We start from the raw sequence: 21,391 nt of genomic DNA on the forward strand, positions 1-21,391 counted from the left end.
CTCCAGAGACCACCTGCTCCCACTGGAGAAGTGAGTTCCATATCTGAGCCAAGGTAAACGGCATCAACAGGGGACGAGGGAGCCTTTCCCTTGGCTCTCACATGGGACTCCCTTTTCCACAGTCCACCACGCTGGGGCAGGGTCAGTCTGATAGATCTACAGCTACCAAGTGCAGTCTATCACTGGGGTATGTGCTACTATGCCCAGGATTTAACTCAGATAAAGCTCGCTGCATCTCACACGAACAACTGCAGGAGCTCCATACCTCTACGACTTGTTCGATTGTTATAAAAGCTGTGTGGGCCGGCCAGCGGGACAAGCCCTGAAAGACTTCCACTGGGGTCTAAGAAGTCGGCTCAGGAACTAAGTAGATGTTGAAAGCCTGTCCCAGTTTTGCACTACAACCTTTACTTGTAGCAAATCTTTACTAAAAGTGGCCAGTTTGTGGTGTCACACTGTCCTTCATGTGAGTATGAGACAAATCGTTATTGAAAAATGTCTGTAGTCTTGGTGTCACGTCTTAAAATCTTTTATTTTTGAATCCTCCTCTGAGCAGCTGGCCTTAGTAATAACCCTGGCCCTGCAACTTTCATGTTAAAAGTACTTAGTACTACTACCCACCAGAATGTATATGCAGCGTATGGTTTATGCAGCACAGCAAGATTTAGGTATATATCTCTCTCTCTCTCTCTCTCTCTCTCTATACATATATATATATATATATATATATATATATATGTGTGTGTGTGTATATATATATATATATATATATATATATATATATATATACATATATATATAGCCCTTATTAAGTCAAATTCCAATTGAGTAAACATATCAACTTACTTCGTACTTCTGTAAGCATAAAATTGAAACTTAAATTACTTTTTTTTTTGCTGTTTGTTTCAGCTCTTCTAGTTTTATTCCCTAGTCATTCCTCCTTATGCATGCATAGAAATTGCCTGCTGATGAAAGTGTCATTGTAACTTGTACTGTAAAGTCTGGGGTGTTTAACTGTTTCAGCGCTTGTCACCAAAATGCTTCCCGTAAAGACACCAGCCTGTGACCTTGAACACATCCGTTTTATTGTTTCTTCCCCATCTAGCTGATTTAAATGCATTACAGACAAGACCTACACTTAAAATTGTCTACTGCACAACAATATATATACAGTCGCAAAATCTCTACAGGCATGCTGTTTTTGTCAAAAGTCTTCAAAAATCTAAAATATTAGCTTTGTAGAAAAAGCTTCAGTTGTAGTCATCTGGACTCGGTTAGAAAGCCTATACCACCAACCAACCAATCAAGTTGGCATTGTTAATTAAATGGTGTCAGTTACAATTAGAGCTGCTCACCAATTGTATAGTATTTTTTCACACATAGTATCCTTGTTGTCTTGCTCAATGATGTAAGATTGATCATAAAGGTTTTCAACAGGCATGCAGCCATCAATAGTGGACAATCTGAAATATGGATATGATATGTTTGCAACGTAGCCGACATGTCCAAATTCCAACTCTCCTTCTTTAAAGATCTTATTTTGAGTTATAGGTGCAGGAATCTGTTGACACTGTATAGACCTCAGGAGCAGTTTGAAGCCTATCGGTATGTCATCTAAACTGTAGCCAGGCCATGTACGCAGTCAGGGGATCCATTCTATTCAAAACTGCCTCTATGACTCACAAACTGCGCAGTGCATCAGTACTTCTTCTAGGCATTTGCTTTTGTGCTCTCTTCCCTCCCCTCGGGGAATCAAACAATATGAGTGCTCACAAAATAACTTGTCACATTTTATATTGAGCAGCACTTCTTTCAGCAAGAATCTTCTTTAAATCAAGTTATGGGTCTAGAGGACGATTTACAAATAAAGTTTTAGTTTAGTGACATAAAATTGTGCTCAGTGTGTCCCTTGTGTTTTTAAACAACCATTGAGCATCATCATCATTAACAATTCACGTCTTGTTAACAATACTTACCAAAAGAAAACTTAATTGGTCCTCTGAAGAAAAGAAGGCCATTGATGCAGTACACATAGGGTGTTAGAGTGGACTAATTTAGATTTAGGGTTCTCATGAAAGCAGCATCTGTGAAAGATGGTGGTGTAATATTGGATTAAGGGGATTTGACAAATTTAGCTTCCAATCCTGTATTGATCTTTTACAAGATTGCACTGACAAATTATATCACAGTATAGCATTATGCTAGCATTAAGTAGCAATATAAAAACAATGGGCTTCAGTTACATGACATGTCACTGCCATTTTGAAGAAGTCACTGCATGTGGTTGCCTTTTGTGAAATAGTCTTCAAAAACAGAGCATAGTGCTGCCTAGTGGCCAAGTAGTGAAGGTGGCTAAAAAAATAAAAGTGCATAAAATTGACAATGAAAAGGGTTGTTTCTTACTTCAAGAAGACAGAAGTTTTGGGCTTTGATCCTTATCTATCGCTGACACATAAAAGCAGTGACAACTTGCCTCAACAAACTTATGCGGACATATCTACGTCCAAGCTTCCTCTGCGACTGGACACGTCCTCAAAGCTTTCAAAAGTACATTGTGTGTGGGTGAGTGACTGTCAGATTCTGAAATATAACAACCGACAGTTGGGAATTAGGCAATAATATGTAAACTAGCATTAGCCAACTGCTAACTGCCTGAAACAAACAGGCCATGGCTGGAGTGATTTCTGTAAATCTACTGGTCCTTCCTGATAACAATAGTCAATTTCTGTCAACAAACAGGGTCTTTGGGGATGTTACAGAAGAATAATCCTTTTTATGAGAGTTTCTGTTGGCACAGCCCATAGTGAGCATGTGGCTTTCGCCCTCAAGATGAAAGTATCGACGAGTGTGTGATCTCATTTCAGACCCATGTATTCACCTTATTCCGGAAGCCCATCTGGGCTGCCGTACGACGTGATCCTTCTTCCGGTTGTATTAGTTAAGATAGGGCTGAAAATAAGCTGTTTTCGGGCTAGGAATTGGTGCATTGTTGACTTGTTGGTGCACATGAACGGTGGATATTTTTCACAAATCAATCTGCTTCATAGCATATTTTAGTGGCAAGACTTTTCCCTCGTTTGCTATTTAAACCGACAAAATTACAGAGAATGCCCCCTCATCATGGGGGATAGACATGAGGGTGTTGAGTATCGTGCATTGTTATAATAGCAGCCCACTCTATCACCCCTAATCCCTCTTTTGTATCAAACACTACTTTTATATGAAATCATTCATAACAATAAATAATTTTGAGGTAAATTATTTATAAATGACATGATGTTAGTTTATTTATTTGAGACAGGGACAGGGCACAATATACATAAACCTTGATGGAGAGATGGATTGTCTTACGTTGTAGCTGAAGTGCTAATTTCCACCTGTAGTCCCACTGAGATGTAACATCACTTTTTCAGGGGAGGAGCCTATTGTATATGATATTAGTGGTATGGGAACACGGAGTACCCGATTGGAAACCTACACAGACGGGGAGAACATGCAAACTACATACAGAAAGCTTAATGATATTAGAATCTAGCTCAGCTAAGGTTTATGTTCAAAAATACCAAAATCCACTGTTGGGAAATTGTGCAAAACCTAAACAAAAACAGAACGCTATCATTTTAATTCTAAATAAATAAATAAATATCCATTTTTACCACTGAAACCAGCAGATAATATACAAAACATGCAAAAATATTACAACATCCTTATCCCATGGCTTGCACCTATGATATTTTGCATAAACCGGGGGGGGGGCAAATATATACTGCAGATTCTAGATCCATAGTGTACAATAAAAAATAAGGATTATCATACACTAACATTTGTCCTGTGTGGGCAGGCCTCCTGGCTGTAAATCTTATAGTCTGTTGGTTCGCACCCTCTGTAGTTTGAGCTCTCAGTGCACCCTCTCCTTCGGCTCTCTGTTGGGCAGTGTTTGGAGCCGAGAAGGTGGCCTGAAGGTTGTCTCCTATAGAATAAACATTAGGCTTTACAAAGAATTGTAAATAAATTCATGAAATACATAACAATAAGAGTGGTACCACCATGTTTTTTTTTTTTTAGCCGAACACGTGATTGGGGATTTGCCTACATTAGCTGGATAAACAGGAGTCTGAAAGCTCAGCAGTACTCACATACTCCTGGCAGAGTGAAATCAGCTCTGCCAAGACACCAAGCCATCCTGTGGAGCAACTCTATAACGCTTCGAGATCCTGCAGCGCTGCATGGTTTATCAGCAAGCCACCGGTCCCTCCTCGCTTTTCTTCTTTCTACTATCTTTTCACATGCCATATATAAAAAAAAAAGAAGTTATTTCAGGGCTGGTTAAAGGGAAAGTTAATTTGGATAGAACAATGCATAATGTGGGTTCATTTTTATCTGCTACACACACAGGCACGCACACACATCCCTGTGTTGCCTCAATTAATCAAACCCTTTTTGTGGTGGTCAAATTTGATATTATATTATGTGATTATTCTGTTGCCAACCTGAAGAATAATCTTGTAACAAATGCAATGATTAGCTTTGTGTGTAAAGTGTCGTTTATGAAAAGCCGACTCATTCTCTTTTTCAGATTTCCTTTCTGTCTCACTTTAAAAAAAAAAAAAATGGTGATTTTACATTGTATTTTGATTGAATATTTATTTAGACTATATGCGCAAATAATTATTTGAATGACAGCAATAACCTTATAAATTACATTGAGAATTGCAAATGAAAAACTACTACTATGCTTAACGTAGCGTATTTTCCGGACTATAAGTCGCACCTTTTTTCATAGTTTTGGCCGAGGTGCGACTTATAGTCCAGAGCGACTTATATGTGATATTATTCGTTATTTAACACTGACAACCACAAGAGGGCGCTCTAGGCTCAAAGCGGCGCAGAAGAATAATCAGCACTTCCTCTACCTTTGGAGTTTGAGGAGTAGTCTAGAAGTGACACAGAGGAAGGAGAATTCAATGGATTTAGTAATTTGGGGTAATACTGACACTTTGGTAAACTTGTTAGCATGTTCTTTATGCTATATTTGGAACATTCCCAATGTCTTTGAAAACTGCGGTCATAAAGCCTCTCCTAAAGAAGAGCAGTCTTGATGCCGCAGTACTGAGTCATTACCGGCCCATCTCTAATCTGCCATTTTGGGGCAAAGTCCTTGAAAAGGTTGTTTACCAACAGCTCACAGATTTCCTCTTAATAAACAACTCATTTGATGTTTTTCAGTCAGGTTTTAGACCTCATCACAGCACTGAGACTGCTCTTGTCAAGGTGACAAATGACATCCGCCTGAACACTGACACGGGCAAAGCCTCAGTCTTAATTCTGTTAGATCTGAGCGCTGCTTTTGACACTGTCGATCATGGGATCCTCTTACAGAGACTAGAGGACTGGGTGGGCATCACTGGCACTGCCCTACACTGGTTAAGGTCCTATCTGGAAGACAGGAAGTACTTTGTTGAAATTGGTAGCTGTGTCTCAGACCACATGACCCTGACCTGTGGAGTGCCCCAAGGGTCAGTCCTGGGACCCCTTCTGTTCAACCTATACATGCTGCCGTTAGGTCAGTTGTGTCCTATCACAATTATGCAGACGACACTCAGATCTATGTTTCACTATCGGCAGGTGACTATGGACCAGTAGATTCACTCTGTCACTGCATCCAACAGATCAGTTTGTGGATGCAAAACAACTTTCTCCAGCTGAACTCAGACAAGACTGAAATAATCGTTTTTGGCCCACAGAAACAAAGAGAAAGTGTTAGCGGTCACCTCCAGAGTCTCGCTCTAAAACCTACAAACCAAGTTAGAAAGCTGGGGGTAATAATGGACTCAGACTTGAACTTTAATAGCCACGTCAAATCAATAACATCAGCAGCTTTTTACCATCTAAAAAACATTGCCAAAATCAAAAATATAGTGTCAAAACCAGATTTAGAGAGACTTATCCATGTGTTTGTCTCCAGTAGATTAGACTACTTTAAAGGCCTGCTCACTGGCCTCTCCAAACGAGCTGTAAAACAGCTGCAGTACATCCAGAACGCTGCTTCTCGGGTCCTGACTAGAACCAGGAAGTACCATCACATTAGTCCTGTTCTCAGGTCTCTGCACTGGCTCCTGTGGCTCAGAGAAGAGACTTTAAAGCAGCTCTGCTTGTGTACAAGTCTCTCCATGGCCTTGCACCAAAGTACATCTTGGATATGTTAGTGCCATATGAACCATCTCGGACTCTGAGGACCTCAGGGACCGGCCTCCTGCTGGTGCCAGAGTCAGGACTAAATATGGACCGGCCTCCTGCTGGTGCCCAGAGTCAGGACAAAACATGGGGAATCTGCGTTTCAGTTTTATGCAGCTAAAATCTGGAACAGTCTTCCTGAAGATGTGAGACAGACTTCTACTCTGACAAGGTTCAAATCTAAGCTAAAAACAGTTTTGTTTAGCTGCGCATATGACTGAAAGGATTTTTTCTTTGCACTCTTCTCTTTTGTTTGTGATTTTATTAGTTTAGACAATCAGTTGGATTGATAATTATTAATTTAGTTAATATTATTGTATTTCTGTTCCTGTAATTTCTTTGTGATTTGAATGCATTTTTCCTGCTGTGTGAAGCACTTTGAATTGCCTTGTGTATGAAATGTGCTCTACAAATAAACTTGCCTTGCCTTGCCTATATTTATCTGAATAACGTCAACATACCAGACACTTAGGACAGTTTGTTAAAGTTCGTTGTCTGTGCGTCATGTAGCTGAAAGTGTTACGTTAGCATACGTACACCTATTCACCATGTTCTTTAATCTGTTATTATTTTAAATTGCATTTCAAGATGAAATGTTTGTTCTTGGTCTTGGATTTTATCAAATAAATTTGATGCGACTTATACTCCAGTGCGACTTATATATGTTTTTTTCTTCTCTATTGTGCATTTTTTGGTTGGTGCGACTTATAGATATTTAACTTTTAAAAATGTACTTAAAATATAGATGTAGATGCACAGTGATATGCACAGGTCCATACTAAATGCTAAATTTTTCTGCCTTCTCTAAAGCCTGATGATGCAAAAAACGGAATTTTATAAACTGACTATATTTAAATTTGGCTGCACATTTGTACCCCAGGAGTTGTAACCAGCTGTGACTGAGTGGTCAATGGGAAGTTAAGTGTTTTATCCAGGACACAATGGCAGTGCCTCAGGTGAAATGTGATCCCGTAACCTTCGAGTTGGAAGGCTTACAATTACCAACAGCGCCACTGTCACTATATGTGTGACATTATGTTACATCTTTAAATAAGGTCGCAGGAGAAGGCAGCCAGGTAACAACAAACTAATGAAAAAGTCTGTTGAAAATGTCTGTTCTTTTAATTGTACTTATGGCCTTAAAAAAACAACAAACAAAAAAACTCTAGCTGTCTAATCTGGCCTGCATTGATCAGACCCCCTCCTCGTGCCCGCTGCAGCTTCTGTGCTCAGCGGGCTGGACTCCCAGAGTGGCCCAGCTTCCATTTATTCTGAAAAAGTAAATGATCCAACAGCATAAGCCCGAAAGGAAAAGGGAAATGTTTCAGATGGCTTCTCAACCAAACAATTTTTCTTTTGTGCGGACCGCTGTGTCTGACATGAGTATACCAATAAGTCAGACACTCACCGTTCTGCTTGAAAGCCACAACCGTTATTATGAAGTGTGTGCTTGCCATCCATTTAAGAATTCTCGCTATTTGATGTTCACAGATCAATGGTGTTAGGCGCTTGCCGAGGTAACAGATGTTGCTATCCTCGACTGCATATCCAAGTATTTTGCTATTATACGTCTGGCTGAATCATTTAATACAGTAAAGCACTAAAAGGAGTGAATTGTTTTTTGTTTTTTTTAAATCTCCCTTATAGCTGGACATTGGTTACATAAGGACCAGTTGATGTGCTTTTATCATTTCTGATTGCGGTGACCTGTTATCCGTAGAGGCGCTAAGGGAGCTGACTTCAAACATTCACTGCCGGTGCGCAACATCTGGTCTACGAGGAAATGTTGCCTTTGTTAATAAGCAGATTGAAATTGATGTGGCAGACAAAAGCCCCTGTACATTGGATGTTTTACTGCCGTCGTATTCAAGTACAGCAGGATGCGCTCCAATCCTGCAGGCAGTCGTAGCCGGAACAGTAAACACTTTGATTGGAATAGACTCGGGGTCTATTCGAAAGGTGTTAAACAATGCTCTTTAAAGTGCTGATGTGAGGGTTCATATTCATAAAGCATTCTGGCTCATTAAAAAGGCAGTATTTAGTGCACATTCAGTGATTTTGTTTTATTTTGCGAAAGAAATGACAGACTAATTGTCATTCATTTAACATAACTTGTTTGTATCCACATGACAATAGTGTTATCTTTAAAAAAAATAAAAATCTAAAAGCTTGGCTGAAAAAATAGCATCTTGGACGCTACAAAGGACTATTAATAATTCTACAAAACCTGATTTAACCCTGAGTTGCCAGAGACACCAGACTGGTGAGGGAATAAGAACATGGCTGTGTAGTGCTGTATTATGTTTAGATCTTTTACTATGTTGCCCAGTAAATGGTGCTAAATATAATCTTTTCCAGTTAGTTATTAAGTATTTTAACATCCAAAAGAGTTTGTGGTCTTTGTCGTATTGTGTCCATGGACTATATATTGCAGTAGAGAACATTTCCCGTATAAATAGTGTGTCCCTCAGCCCCTCACAACAGGCCTCTTATCTGTCTTGATAGAAACTGGAGCTGGTTGGAGAGTTCATGATACAAAAATTCCATCAGGTCACCTTTGTGCCAGTCTGAAGCACAAAGAGTTGTGTTTAAAGGACTCCAGACTTTAGTTAAGCTCCATGCCAAAAGTAAAATATGTCTTTAAAAAATCCCAAAAATAAGATTTTTTAAGAGTTTTAAAAAGGTCAAATGTAATAATAATTCCTGCCATATGCTTTTCATATTCCTTCTTTGAAAGGCTAATACAGGATGACGTTCTTCCAGTTTGTTTGTATAATATATTGTTAATGCATCACTACTATGACAAATCAATCGTGTTTTGTTTGAAAAGTTTAACATACTCTGCAGATACAACCTGGCAGGTTACCATGTGACTGATCCTAAGTGCGCTAGTGCAATTCCCACAACAACAGGCATTTTTGATCTTTCCATACCAGTTTTTCTCACATTAGCAAATAGGCCCGTTTATCATTGGAGAGTCGATCATTTATGTTGAGCTGATGCATTTTGGCACCATCGACCATCAACACTGGTCGTTCCCTCTTTGAAACGTCCTCAACAAATCATGCCGTAATAGTCGTCAAGGGACAAGGCTGGACAAATCACCAATGTTGCGCCTTTTGAATTTGTCATTATTATTATTAATATTCCGCCACGTAACTGTTGTAACAATTGCTCTCAGATAATTATCCATCTGTTTAATTGCTTTAGCTAAATGTGGCAACAGCTTTATGGATGAGGCCAATTCCCTCCAACTGATATGGCCTTATCCACGTCTTAGTGAGAGCAAGGACCTTGGATAATGCCTTTAATTTCATTTGTCTTCAATGTTTCCTTCTGGAAAAACATCTTTATTGCACTGTTTCCATTTTCTCTTATTGCGTATCCATACACCTTTGACAGTAATCTACCCAACCTAAGCTCTTTAAGTCGCCATTAAGCCACCACCCTTTCTTACATAATAATCAAATTCATCCCAACCCATTTACCTCCAAGGTTTAAGATTTACACAAGATTAGAGGTTAAAAAATCAATTTGCTTGCTCTTGGATGTCAAGTAATCCACTTTGCAAGATACGCCTTTGCTACCTCTATCTTTAACACCATATAGTTGCTGACATGGAGTGCAACCTGCTGTTGAGAGTCAAATAGAAGAATATGCTAATATATAGAAAAGCGGTTTGATTAAAATTCATAAGGGAAGTCACACTTCATATCATATCTGATGGATAATCATTTAAGAATTCTTTGTCCATTGGTTTTAATAGCGGCATAATGACTTCAGCGACTTGTTGAACTTCAAACAGCAATTTAAAAGAGCAAAACACTGTACAAAGTGAATACTGTATTAGCATATTGATGTGTTAATTGCAGCTGCACCGCTTCACCTTATGCTCTGAATGCAGAAACGTTTCCAAGCCAGCAAATTGGTGGGTGCAAATGATATCTGACTGTAATCTTGGAAAGTTACCAAGTAAATGCATAAAGTTAATTGCCATACAGACCAAGGGATATAATTTGTTCTAATTTTCCAACTGCCGTGGTTTGTTTTATTGTCTATGACGATGTCCATAAGGGTACAACATTTGGAAGGTATAAAAGGCCTTTTTATTGGAAGAACATAAATCTTTAGAAGTGGAGACTTTGGCTTCTCCCATTTAAAAAGTACAGAGGATATTTTTAGATCTCCCATATAAAATTCCATGTATTCAGCACAAAGCGGCAGAGGTGAGCAATTCTTGATGAGCCTGTTTACTGAAGAGCAAAATTATTTGTAAATAAACGACAAGTGCAAAATGTATTTATTGCAGCTTTCCTTTATGGGAAAATGAACTATGTGTAATATGTTCATGCATTATTCTTATATTTATTAGGCCGTAACGCTACAATGATACAATGACAGGCCGAGGCCATGTTGTCGCTTAAGGCTGTTCTGACAGTAAAGAATACCTACACTTATAATGATTGCCTTATAGGACTTGCTCTCACTTTCAGGTGGGAAGCAAAGATGTTGTGAAAAATAAGTCTTAAAGAGAGATGACAGTGAAAGGATGAGGTTATTTTGGATTGAATATGCTTTTAATATTTAGACCAGTTTGCATTAAGACTAATTTTCCGTTTGACCCTACACCATTTCATATTATATTTAAAACCCTGTACTTTCTCATATAAAATTAAATTCCCCCCACTCTGCGGTATCCATGTATTAGTGTTTAATGCTGGAGCTCCAAACTGTCAACCTAGTGGCTCTTTATGAGCAATAGTGATATTTAAGTGGAGAACAGCCACCTTAGGAATCATCCCATGACAATTAAGACAAAGAAAAGTTCATCATACGAAAAAGAACAAAAGTATGAATTTCTTAGCTGTACTATTGCTTAATGTAAGATAGTGACCAGTATAATCTTATTTAAAATGCATTGACACTAATGCATTGACTAAATCAAAGTAGAGCAAGGAGGAAATATCTTTGCTTCTAGGGACAAATTGACCTTATTCAGAAAGAAATTGCTAAAAAGTTCATGTACAGAGCAGCTCAATATTAGGACGATATACTTGATGCTGACAGCTTTATTAGAAAAGGACCATGAGAACTGGGCTGTACTACATCACCTTACTAAAACCTCAGTGTAGAAGCATACTCATTAATGCACAGAACTAATAAAATATGTAGTTGATCATCATTATTCATTTTAAAATATTTATCACATTGTTGAGCATGCATGCCTAAAAATATTGAACTAACAAGCATTCAAAATACATGCGATCCAAGAAACCACTGAGGGGAAAAAAAGCATACATAAAGAGGCAGCCCATTCACAACTTGTATGCACTTGTGTGATGAGGGATGAGGGTGTTGCTTCCTACATAAGAGGTGTGTCGACTGAAAATGAGGCCCTGATCATGCTTTTATAATAGACTTTAAAAACAACTTTTAGAATAGAACTGAATGAATAAATATCGTTCAGTAGAAGAAATAAAACGCATTGAGAAGGAATCATAGTTTGACCTGAACTCACCCAGAGCAGTCCACCATGTGTGTAAAACTAACCTGTTTGAAAATGCATATGCCATCTTCATCTTTGTCTTCCTTTAAGTTTGTGTGTAAATGCATATTTTTATTTTCCAATATGAAAGATTGGTGAACAGCATAGCATACAGTCCGTGTTTAGTGAACATAGTAAACACGTGCCTTAAGATGCTGAATACACTGTCCCTCTTTGTGGTGCTCCAAGTCCATGGCTTTATCCTTAGGCTCTGAGAGGAGAAGGTGCAGCTTCAATGGAGACATGTCCCGGGTCGGCCCGCTTTCATCAAATGCATCTGATATTGTAGGCTTCATTCGGGAGTTAAGAAGGTAACTGAGAAAAGGAGTTCAAACGTTTCTACCATAGACCAGTCCTGGATAAATATGAGATTATTATATCAATATTATGATTCATAATATTCATTTTTTTCTGATGCAACAAAATAGTAACATGCTCTGCTTGTTAGGACTGGAAAGATCTGGCCTGATTGATATTATAAATTGCTGTAGTGTGCCCCCCCGTCTTAGTGCTAACTTTGGCATTGAGGAGCTCATTTCCGGACGTATTGCATCGGTGCAATTAATGACAGCGCGGCGTTTGGAATTCTAAACCAGAGGCATGATTATCCTGAAATATGAGATAAAGTGAAGCAAATTAGGGAGTGGTCTGGTGCATTCTCTGAAATGTCAGAATCATAACTAAATGTATTTTTTACAAAACTAGTGTACTGGAGTCATGTTACTATCCCCGTATGGACAATATAATCATAATAAAACAACCTTCATGGGCATAAATTACACAAATGATAAGATTTATGATGATTATAGAATATTGAATACAGTCCATTTTTTACCCTCTCATGTAAACAGTGCAGCACTGTTACCCACTCAGCTCTTATAGGTCTTTGCTGGACACTTCCACCTCCCGTGTTGGAGACTAGTACTGCGCGGTCTGGGCCGGACTGGACCGTGCAGACTTAAATGTGCTCAGCAAGTCTGCGCAGTCTATTTAGAAAAGTGGATGAATCCCCACCATCACCATCACATTCACCCAAAATCCTTCTCCCAGTCAGGGTAAAACTGGCACAGACTGACAACACAACACAGGAGGGCTTGATCCACTCATACGACCAGACTTTCAGCTACGGCTCTCTGGCCCGAGCTGAGCACAGGGGGCTCTGTCCTTGCGCCCTCCGGACCACACAGCTCTCTGCGTATTACAAAACAAATAAAGACGAATTGAATAAAGAAACAACGCTCAGAGGCTGTATGACAAACATAATGCGCAGGTGGTGCTTTGGAATGCCACGCTTAAATGTCATTGGTTCAAACACTATCACCATATATGGACTGGCTCCATCCCAGTCCCTCCTCTTTACACCTGCGTTACATGGGACCGCCCCCCGGAAAAGGCTCCCATTAACGCTGTGTCCAATACTTACTAAGATACTTAAACTCCTTCCATGTGATAAGCTTGAAAAAACAAAACAACCAAACGTAACATTAATCAACCTAATTATTATATTTTAATTAAGTCATAGCGTCGTTTACCTGCACAGATGTACTCTCACATATGATGTTTTGGTCTTCCTTCAAAAGTTCTTCCTTCAAGTTTACCCTCTGTTTCTGAAGTACATCAGGAGTTAATCAAAGCTAGTAGTACATGTATTGACATTGTGAGTGAGCCTGTAATTATATAAGTAGCTGTTGTTTCAGTGTCACCCAGAGTGGTGGCCTGCCAACCCAGTGAAAAGAGCAGAACGTCAACACAAATGCACTATCCACGACCACCATTTTAGAACAAAGATTTAGTACATTTCTGCTGTCTCATCTGTCCATATCGTCTTTAGGAGCCAAGACATTTAAAACTGCTTAATGGGCATCATTGATTTTGATGCTACTGCTCAGTGACAGCCATGACCAGGGGCATTTCTTTTAGACTCTCCATTTCAGTGTTCAGACGGTAATATCTAAGGAACAACCTTGAGGGGATTTCTGCCGATTTGGCACAAACAAACCAAGCCACTTTGAAGATTTTTTTTGTTGGTGTGTCAAAGATTTAAGCGATTGAAGACATCATGTGTTTTTAGAATAAATATTTTTTGTAAACCAGTGAGCAATTCTTAGTGAGCCTGTTTACTGAAGAGCAAAAATTATTCATAAATTGATTCATGTCGGAAGTACTAATTAAAGCTTTGTGACTATACGTAAAGATGATTAAGTTTGTAGGCATGAAAGCTTGATCGCTTTAAGACTTTTACTGTATGTTGTTAGTGTTGCTGAACACATTCAACAGTGTATTGTTTCTACATATTGATAAAACGTGCATTGAAGACAACAGGGACAATAAAGTGTACCTTATGTTATCGTAGCAGAGTTGTGAATTAGTTCACTTACTGTATCTATTTTGGGTCTCACTTCTAAGTATAGTTGAATGTATAACTTGACAGCAGTGTTCACACATCACTTCTATATGAACAGAAGCACAAAGGTTTATAACATTATAACAAGAAAAGTCATGTGTAAATTATTCACCAGAGCAGATGTTATGCATAGGCTCCTAATGTACCTGAAGGTGACAGGGGCCTACAATTGTTTCAAAATAGTACTAAAAGTGAAAAGCATAAAGTTTCTATCAAGTACAAAGTGTAAAATGGTCGAATCTTAATAAAGAAGCTCAAAGCACTTCAAGGAGCCACTTACCCACATACAGGAGACGAGGCAGATAAAATGTCTTGCCTAAAGACACAACGACACTATACATATGTAGGTCGACCGGCAAACCCTCTATACAACTGAGCATTGCCCGAATAATAATAGTTCAATCTTTAGTTTATTTGTTATTATGTTCAATTTCACAACAACAAAATGAAGAATGACCATAAAGCTATACTGTGTACTGCATTATTGTGTGTGAGAATTAACACAATTTACATTTGAACATTGTTGACCTAATTTATTGACAGTATTCCCCGTGATATTTTACTTATTTATTATGTTTATTTAACTGGATAATATGAGACATTGAGCAATATATTGAAAGGTTTGCAGTGGTCAAACCAAACTGGTCTAGACAGTAAGAAAAGACATGACACAATTTTTATTCTGACCTTCCCCCGGGGATGTGAATATCTGGAGACTCGACATGTCCAGGTCTTCTCAACATCCCTCTGCACCGGGGCATGTCAATTTGGTGAAAACGTCTAAACTCTTCTAGTTTAGGCAGAAAGTTGCAACTTTTCTTTAGGCTAGCTAGAGGCTACAATAAATCAATAGAATGGTTCTTTTGGTTTCACAATAATATGCAATTAAAAGTATCTAGTTTCCCACGTTACTGCTTTAGCTGCATTGGCTTAAACATTCGGACATACAGCTCTGTCACTGTGGCTTGTCTATTCAACTCACTGCATCGACAGTCTGTCTGCTTTACTGATTTGTCACTTAGAGCGAAGGTCTCGGAATATGTTGTTTTTAAGACCGCTTTTCAGCATCATTCACTTCTATACTGCATTTTGCGGCGATGACCTCCACTGTGGTACTCTGTCGACAGCTGGTATGCGCTAATTTGTCTTTCAGAGCCACATTTTGATTGCGAGTATATTCAATGATATTTAATTTAACAACCAAATGCTCTTAGGTGACCCAAATACTCTCCTCCAACTTTTGTATATGGCGAGTTCGGCTGTGCTGAGGCAATTATACCCGAGAATAGCTTTTATGTTCCCAGTAACATGCCAAACATCAGTTTGATCAAAAGCGTTGAATTCAATGGTTAGGAATTTTCCAAAAGAGGTCTAAAAAGTTTCAAATCCTTGTTTACATGATTGAGTTCTGATTCGTTACTGGCTATGTTACCCCCAACGCTTGTAAGGCGCAGTAATGAGAAGATGGCCTGCTCTGGTGAAGCCTCCCAGGAGACTTATATGATCTACAAGCTTTATGATTGCAGAGTCCAGGCCGGGTATTGCTTCGACAATTAATTTGTGTTAAGAGTGAACAGCGTCATGCTATGACTCATGCTACCCACAATCTTTTTTATTTTCTCATTATGGTAAAAAGTTATTGAGTAATTAAATATTATCATATATGGACACGGATGTACAATATTAAACTGCAATTATAGAGCTGAAATACTGTGCAGAAAAAGATGTGGAGTAGTTTTGAATCCTTTTCTATAAAATTTTGAACAATAAACAACAATAAACAATAAAATGACTACCTGTTTTAACATTTCGCAACGTACTGTAGAATGGTACAAAATGTTATTTGTACTTTTATGTTCTTCTACAGAGTCATAAATATTATTTTAGCCAAGCACAATGCCTTATGAATCCATGTACTAATAAATTTAATATTAGCATATAAATGTACATTTAAATAAAAAACTAGTACATATCCATCAACTCAGACAGACCAATGATATCTGGAATAATTTAACCAACAAACCGCTATTTGAGGCCTTAATGAAAGACTTCCGCTCATATGGATTTTATTTACATACACAATATTTATGAAGACAGCTTTACAGTGCGTGTTATGAATGATGGATAAGCATGCTTGTTTATTCATTGAGTGTTGCCTGTGTATGAAACTAATATGTACTTGTCTTTATGCAGTTACTCCATAAAAATGTGTACAAGGCTTGCAGCAAAGTGCAAATATGCTGGCAGTGCTTTTATGACAAGTTTTTGTTAGGACTTTAATACCTCAGTGTGTGTTTGGAAGTTGAAACGACATCAGCATGGATGTTTGTTTCTGCGAGTGACATTTTACTGTGGCAGATCTTTACACCGTAATAAATCCATCCTAATCTCTTGGATCTGTTTTCATAGGTGATCCTTATGTTGACGAAATATTACGACTTCAACACCGGCCGAGTGACGGAAAGCTCTTTATGGAGGTAAGCGAGTACAGATGTTATTATTGTATAGAGATGTGCGCTTCACAACAGGGATTCACTAATGTAATGATAATGCTGAGTGGCTGTGCATTTCCCAAATGCCATTAACAAAGAAGAAGCTACAAACAACGTGTTCAGGCTTTCAGAATATAAATGTTTCACTACATGCTATAAATATATTCACAGATCAACCCATTCTCAAATAACAAGAAAACTTCGATCATTGCCAGTCCATGGTGTCTGTTTTACTTATAATATTAGCAGAATCAAATGGACTAGAAATCCATCATATTTTTTTCTCACTAGAAATGGATACAATCAAATTTTAAAGAAATGTTATTCATAGATTTTTGTTGATATTTATCCAAAGTTGAGTTTTTCTTGGTTTGTGTTATGTTATAGTGTCTTCAGGGTCTGTTTATTTCATATAAATTGGTACCAAACTCACGTCAGTGATTAGCTCTAAATCTACCTGATTGCTTGTCTGGAGCCCTGCCCTTTAAAAATACTTCCTGAATGAAAAACAAAAATAAATTCTTCGTGCAAATAATAATGATGGCAGGTGGATGTTTGATGGCCATATATAGCACTTATTTCATTTGCTTGATGGAACACATTCACTCCTTTTTACCCCTACATTTTTGGGGGTTATAATAGTGTATTAGTGTATCCCAGTAACCGTTTGGTCCATTTCAAGACACCAGTCCTAAAATGCTCTTGTAGCTATGGATTTAGAAATCAAGCATGCGGTAAATGTAATTGTTATGTTAATTATTAGTACATTATTCTCTTGTCTTGGTTATAGTTTGTCTGTAACAAATGGAGCAATAGTTTCCCTGTTGTATTTTTGTGAAACTGTTTTTTGACTGCAAATGAATATTAGTCAAACTACACTCGAGATCAATGTTTTTTCTCCTCCTAACTCAAATTGTCTTTTGTAGCTGAAACTACTATTTAAATTTGCATATTTTCATTACCTTGGAGCATGACTAAAAATAATAGCAACTCTAATAACATCCTTCTCACCAAGCATCCCACATGTGATATTCTTGTTGATTCTGATAATTAAAAAAATGCCCATTCATCTAGTAAATTGCCTCATGACTTTTGCTGCTGCAATTTTCTGCTTGCTTGAAATGCTTAATGATACTATCAGAATCTTAAGCAGTAGGTGCCGCTCTCCTTTGGTGTTGTTTGCAAACTGTTTAATGTCATGTAATTGAATTCTAGGTCAACTGATTACGGCTCCACATACGAGAAGCTAAATGAAAGAGTTGGACTGAGGACCGTTCTGAGCTACTTGTACGTGAGCCCCAACAACAAGAGAAAGGTACGTGTCATATTGCAGTGAGAATTACCATGATTATTTTCCCCCCAGAAATCCTGCTGCTATTCAAATGTTTTGATTGCTGCACAAACATTGCGACTGTATTGCAAATATTTGTTTACACGTAATGCTTTGTATATCTCTCAGCAAGTGTACGGCACACGCTGGAGATGTTCAGATTAGTCTTACTATACTCTACCTTCACCCTGGAAATATTTATAGATTTACATCTCTTTTTATAGACCCTTCCAGGAGTGTCTAGAATAACACACAGCAAGATAGTGTCTAACTTCCAGCTCCATTATCTGAAGTTAACTTAAGTTACATCTGTATAAGTTTCCCTCTATATTATAGGCGCAATTTGTATGTAGAACATTAGAGACAGGAATTATTGTATTGTATTGTGTGTGTTATATTATGTAGTTCTACGAATTTATGATCATTTTGGCCATAACCACTCCATCAATAAAGTCAACATATGGAACTGCACCAGCCTTTAGAGTGCCGGTGGAAGGATCTATAGTTGATACTGTATTTAGAAGATGAAACTACTGATAAGTCTGTAATCTATCCACACGTACTGTATACTGAAACGGTTTGTGCTGAAGTGTTCTGCTCGAGGACCCAAGTAGAGTTATGAAGTTTGAAGCAGCTACTCCCCTGTTGGACGGTAATTATTATCTGCTTAAGAAGTGTCACAATGAAAAGCAAAAGTGTGTTTTTACAGGATGGAATCTAATAATTGAACCAATTGAATGTACATTTGTGACATCCCAAGTAGCAGGTTTTATAACGCTTTAACTGACACTTGTTTCCACGCAGTGTCTCAACAGTGGCCCACGGTGCTTTGTCAGTCCGGCTATTGCACGAACACACTTAAGCCCTGGGAAACGAATGCTGTCAAGGTGGGCCACTGATTCCCCCTGCATTCTCTTCTCGTCTCAGATCATGTTACTGACCGACCCGGAGGTGGAGAACAGCCTGCTCATTAGTCTGGATGAGGGGGCGTCCTATCAGAAACACAGCTTAGCCTTTGATATCCTCAGCTTGCTTTTCCACCCGGAGCAGGAAGACTGGATCCTCGCGTACAGTCACGACCAGAAGGTAAGGGACACAGAGGTTACATGCTACGTCATGCTTGTTTAGTCTGGGAGCTGACCGTGGTGCTGATGCTCCACAAAGCCTGGTTCCAGTCGAGTTATGTGTCCTTAAAAAACCCTGGTAATTGTTTTGTTGTTGGAAATACTGGTTTAGGCAGACTGGCAGCTCCACTGTTTTAACGATGTGGGCAGAATTGCTAGCCAGTTGACCACACCACCGCTAAATGGAGTGTTTGAACTTTGCATATCTGTGTTTTGCCATATTTCTGTAGCATATAGTAAACACTTTATGCTTCTGTGAGTATTTAGAATTAGTAAACTATAACATACATCGATCATTATTTTTAATTTTGTTCATTTATCTAAAACAGATTTTGTGTTTGTGTTGTTTTTCTACCATTTGTTTCACCTTACTCTATGAACCATTGTATTAAAAGCTACATTCACTGCAATTTTGAATCCGCCTCCCAACTTTGTTAACGGTTCACAAACCCCCCATTCCAAAAATGGTAATAACCTTTTTTGTGATAAACTCGGTTTGCACTTCCCTCTTCCCTCAGCCAATGCACATTTACATTACAAGTCACATTGAACCACATTGAATGACATTAAAACAGTCCCGTGTTATAATACTTGAGGATGCACATAAGCAGGTTGTTGCGGGCATTCAGGACAAGCAAAGACACATGCTGTTTAAGGTAAGACTGAAATTGCAGGACAAGTTTATGCACCGTGACTGACTGCACGTGCTGGAATAGACGTGCCCTGGACAACATTTCGTATTGGAGAAAATTGCCCGTCCACACACATTCTGCTCACACTCGCCCTGGTAACCCCGCTGTCTGCTTTACTCAACACCCTAGACATCAAACCTGGCCTCCCTCACTGCACGCTATTGGAAGACTTGAATATTTTGGAGAGAGAAAAGCAGTCAAGGTCTCCGTAGTGAGATAAATGTTCCAGGGAGGAAGATGAAAGCCAGTGCCAGATAGCCTTGGACGGGTCAAAATAAAGACGTTTGGGTGCAGAAGTTTGTCTCTGGGTCTTTCTCTTGCAAAGCTTCAATCCACATATGCACTTGCCTTTTTATTCCTTGTATTATGGCCTGATTGAAATTAATTACAGCCGGCTTTCATTTTCCTGTGTATTGATTGTCCGTCATGGCTGTTTTTTTTTTTTTATTCCCACAAAGTCACAAGCTCTTAAGAGGATTCTAAAAGATATGGCTAATCCCTGTGAAGCTACAACGCTTAAGGAGATCATTATGGCAAGATGACAAGGCTTTCTGAATATTTGGACATGGATTATAAGGGACATTTAAAAGCTTGGGGGGAAACAAAAGCAACCTGTGTTAGTTAAAGGCCCTCTTTGTACCTCCTCTGGGGGGTGCGCCACCTGCTTGTCCTGGAGATGCTATTTCTTTGCCTGGAATATTTCACAGAAAAGCATTAAACTTATTTATCCGGCATTTATTCATGTATCAATGTTTTTATTGCATTCTTACTGCAAGCAATCTCGCCTCCCCATAGATCTGACTAGTAACTTGCCCTGGTGACGTCTGCTGCTGGTCTCCATTGAAATATATTAGTTAAATGCAATACTGTGGAACATTCCAGGTAGAGCAATAGTAGCAATCTTGAGGTAGGTTACCAAGTTACCACGTGCACCTTAAAGGGGACACAAGCTAAATCAAATGAACTTTTAACCTTGTTACAACAGAGTTTCCTGTATATGATGTAAATGTAAAGAATATTAAAAACATAATCCGGTATTATCCTGCAACTGAAGCCCGAGTACTCACAAAATTCCTCTTTCTACCCACCCCCTATACCCGCCCACATCCCTGTACTTACCAATAGTTGCAATTATTTTAAACAATTAATACTCTAAGTGACACATGTAGAGTTCCAAAATATCACATTCACTACTTACGTTACGGTGAATTGCCACTATGAAGAGGCGGGGCTTATCAGTTCCGCAGTTTTTAACAGAAAGACAAGGAATCTGTTTCTATTATGAAGCAGTTTTGGATCATTATTGTGGTTTACACTGGACAAAAAGTGAAATGATGATCTACCTATGTTATAATTAATGAGTCCTAAAAGAAAGCATAATATGTCTCCTTTAAGTAAATGGTTAAATAAAATGCAGTTACTGTTAGTAGCATAAGCAATTATACAGTAGCTACAGTATAGCTTAGATTTAATTTTACCCGAGAAACACATTATAATGGAATTCTATAGTTTGTCCTCTGAGGTCTTATTGTAGATTATTTATGCTATTCATGAAATGCTTTGTTCCATC

General features: G+C 38.5%; 1 protein-coding gene across 1 annotated transcript in view; it reads left to right on the forward strand.

Annotated features, from left to right (window-relative positions):
* The window catches only part of LOC140351526 (VPS10 domain-containing receptor SorCS1-like), a 68,076-nt gene that overhangs the window by 7,510 nt on the left and 39,175 nt on the right, over positions 1–21,391 (forward strand). Inside the window, exons 2-4 of the mRNA XM_072437377.1 lie at positions 16,593–16,660; positions 17,891–17,990; positions 18,933–19,091. Of these exons, the coding sequence (XP_072293478.1) occupies positions 16,593–16,660; positions 17,891–17,990; positions 18,933–19,091 (327 nt within the window). The remainder of the gene's footprint in view (positions 1–16,592; positions 16,661–17,890; positions 17,991–18,932; positions 19,092–21,391) is intronic.

This window comes from Eucyclogobius newberryi, unplaced genomic scaffold, assembly GCF_026437365.1.
Source record: "Eucyclogobius newberryi isolate DKJ021-1_F unplaced genomic scaffold, fEucNew1.0.hap1 SCAF_8, whole genome shotgun sequence".
Lineage (NCBI taxonomy): Eukaryota > Metazoa > Chordata > Actinopteri > Gobiiformes > Gobiidae > Eucyclogobius > Eucyclogobius newberryi.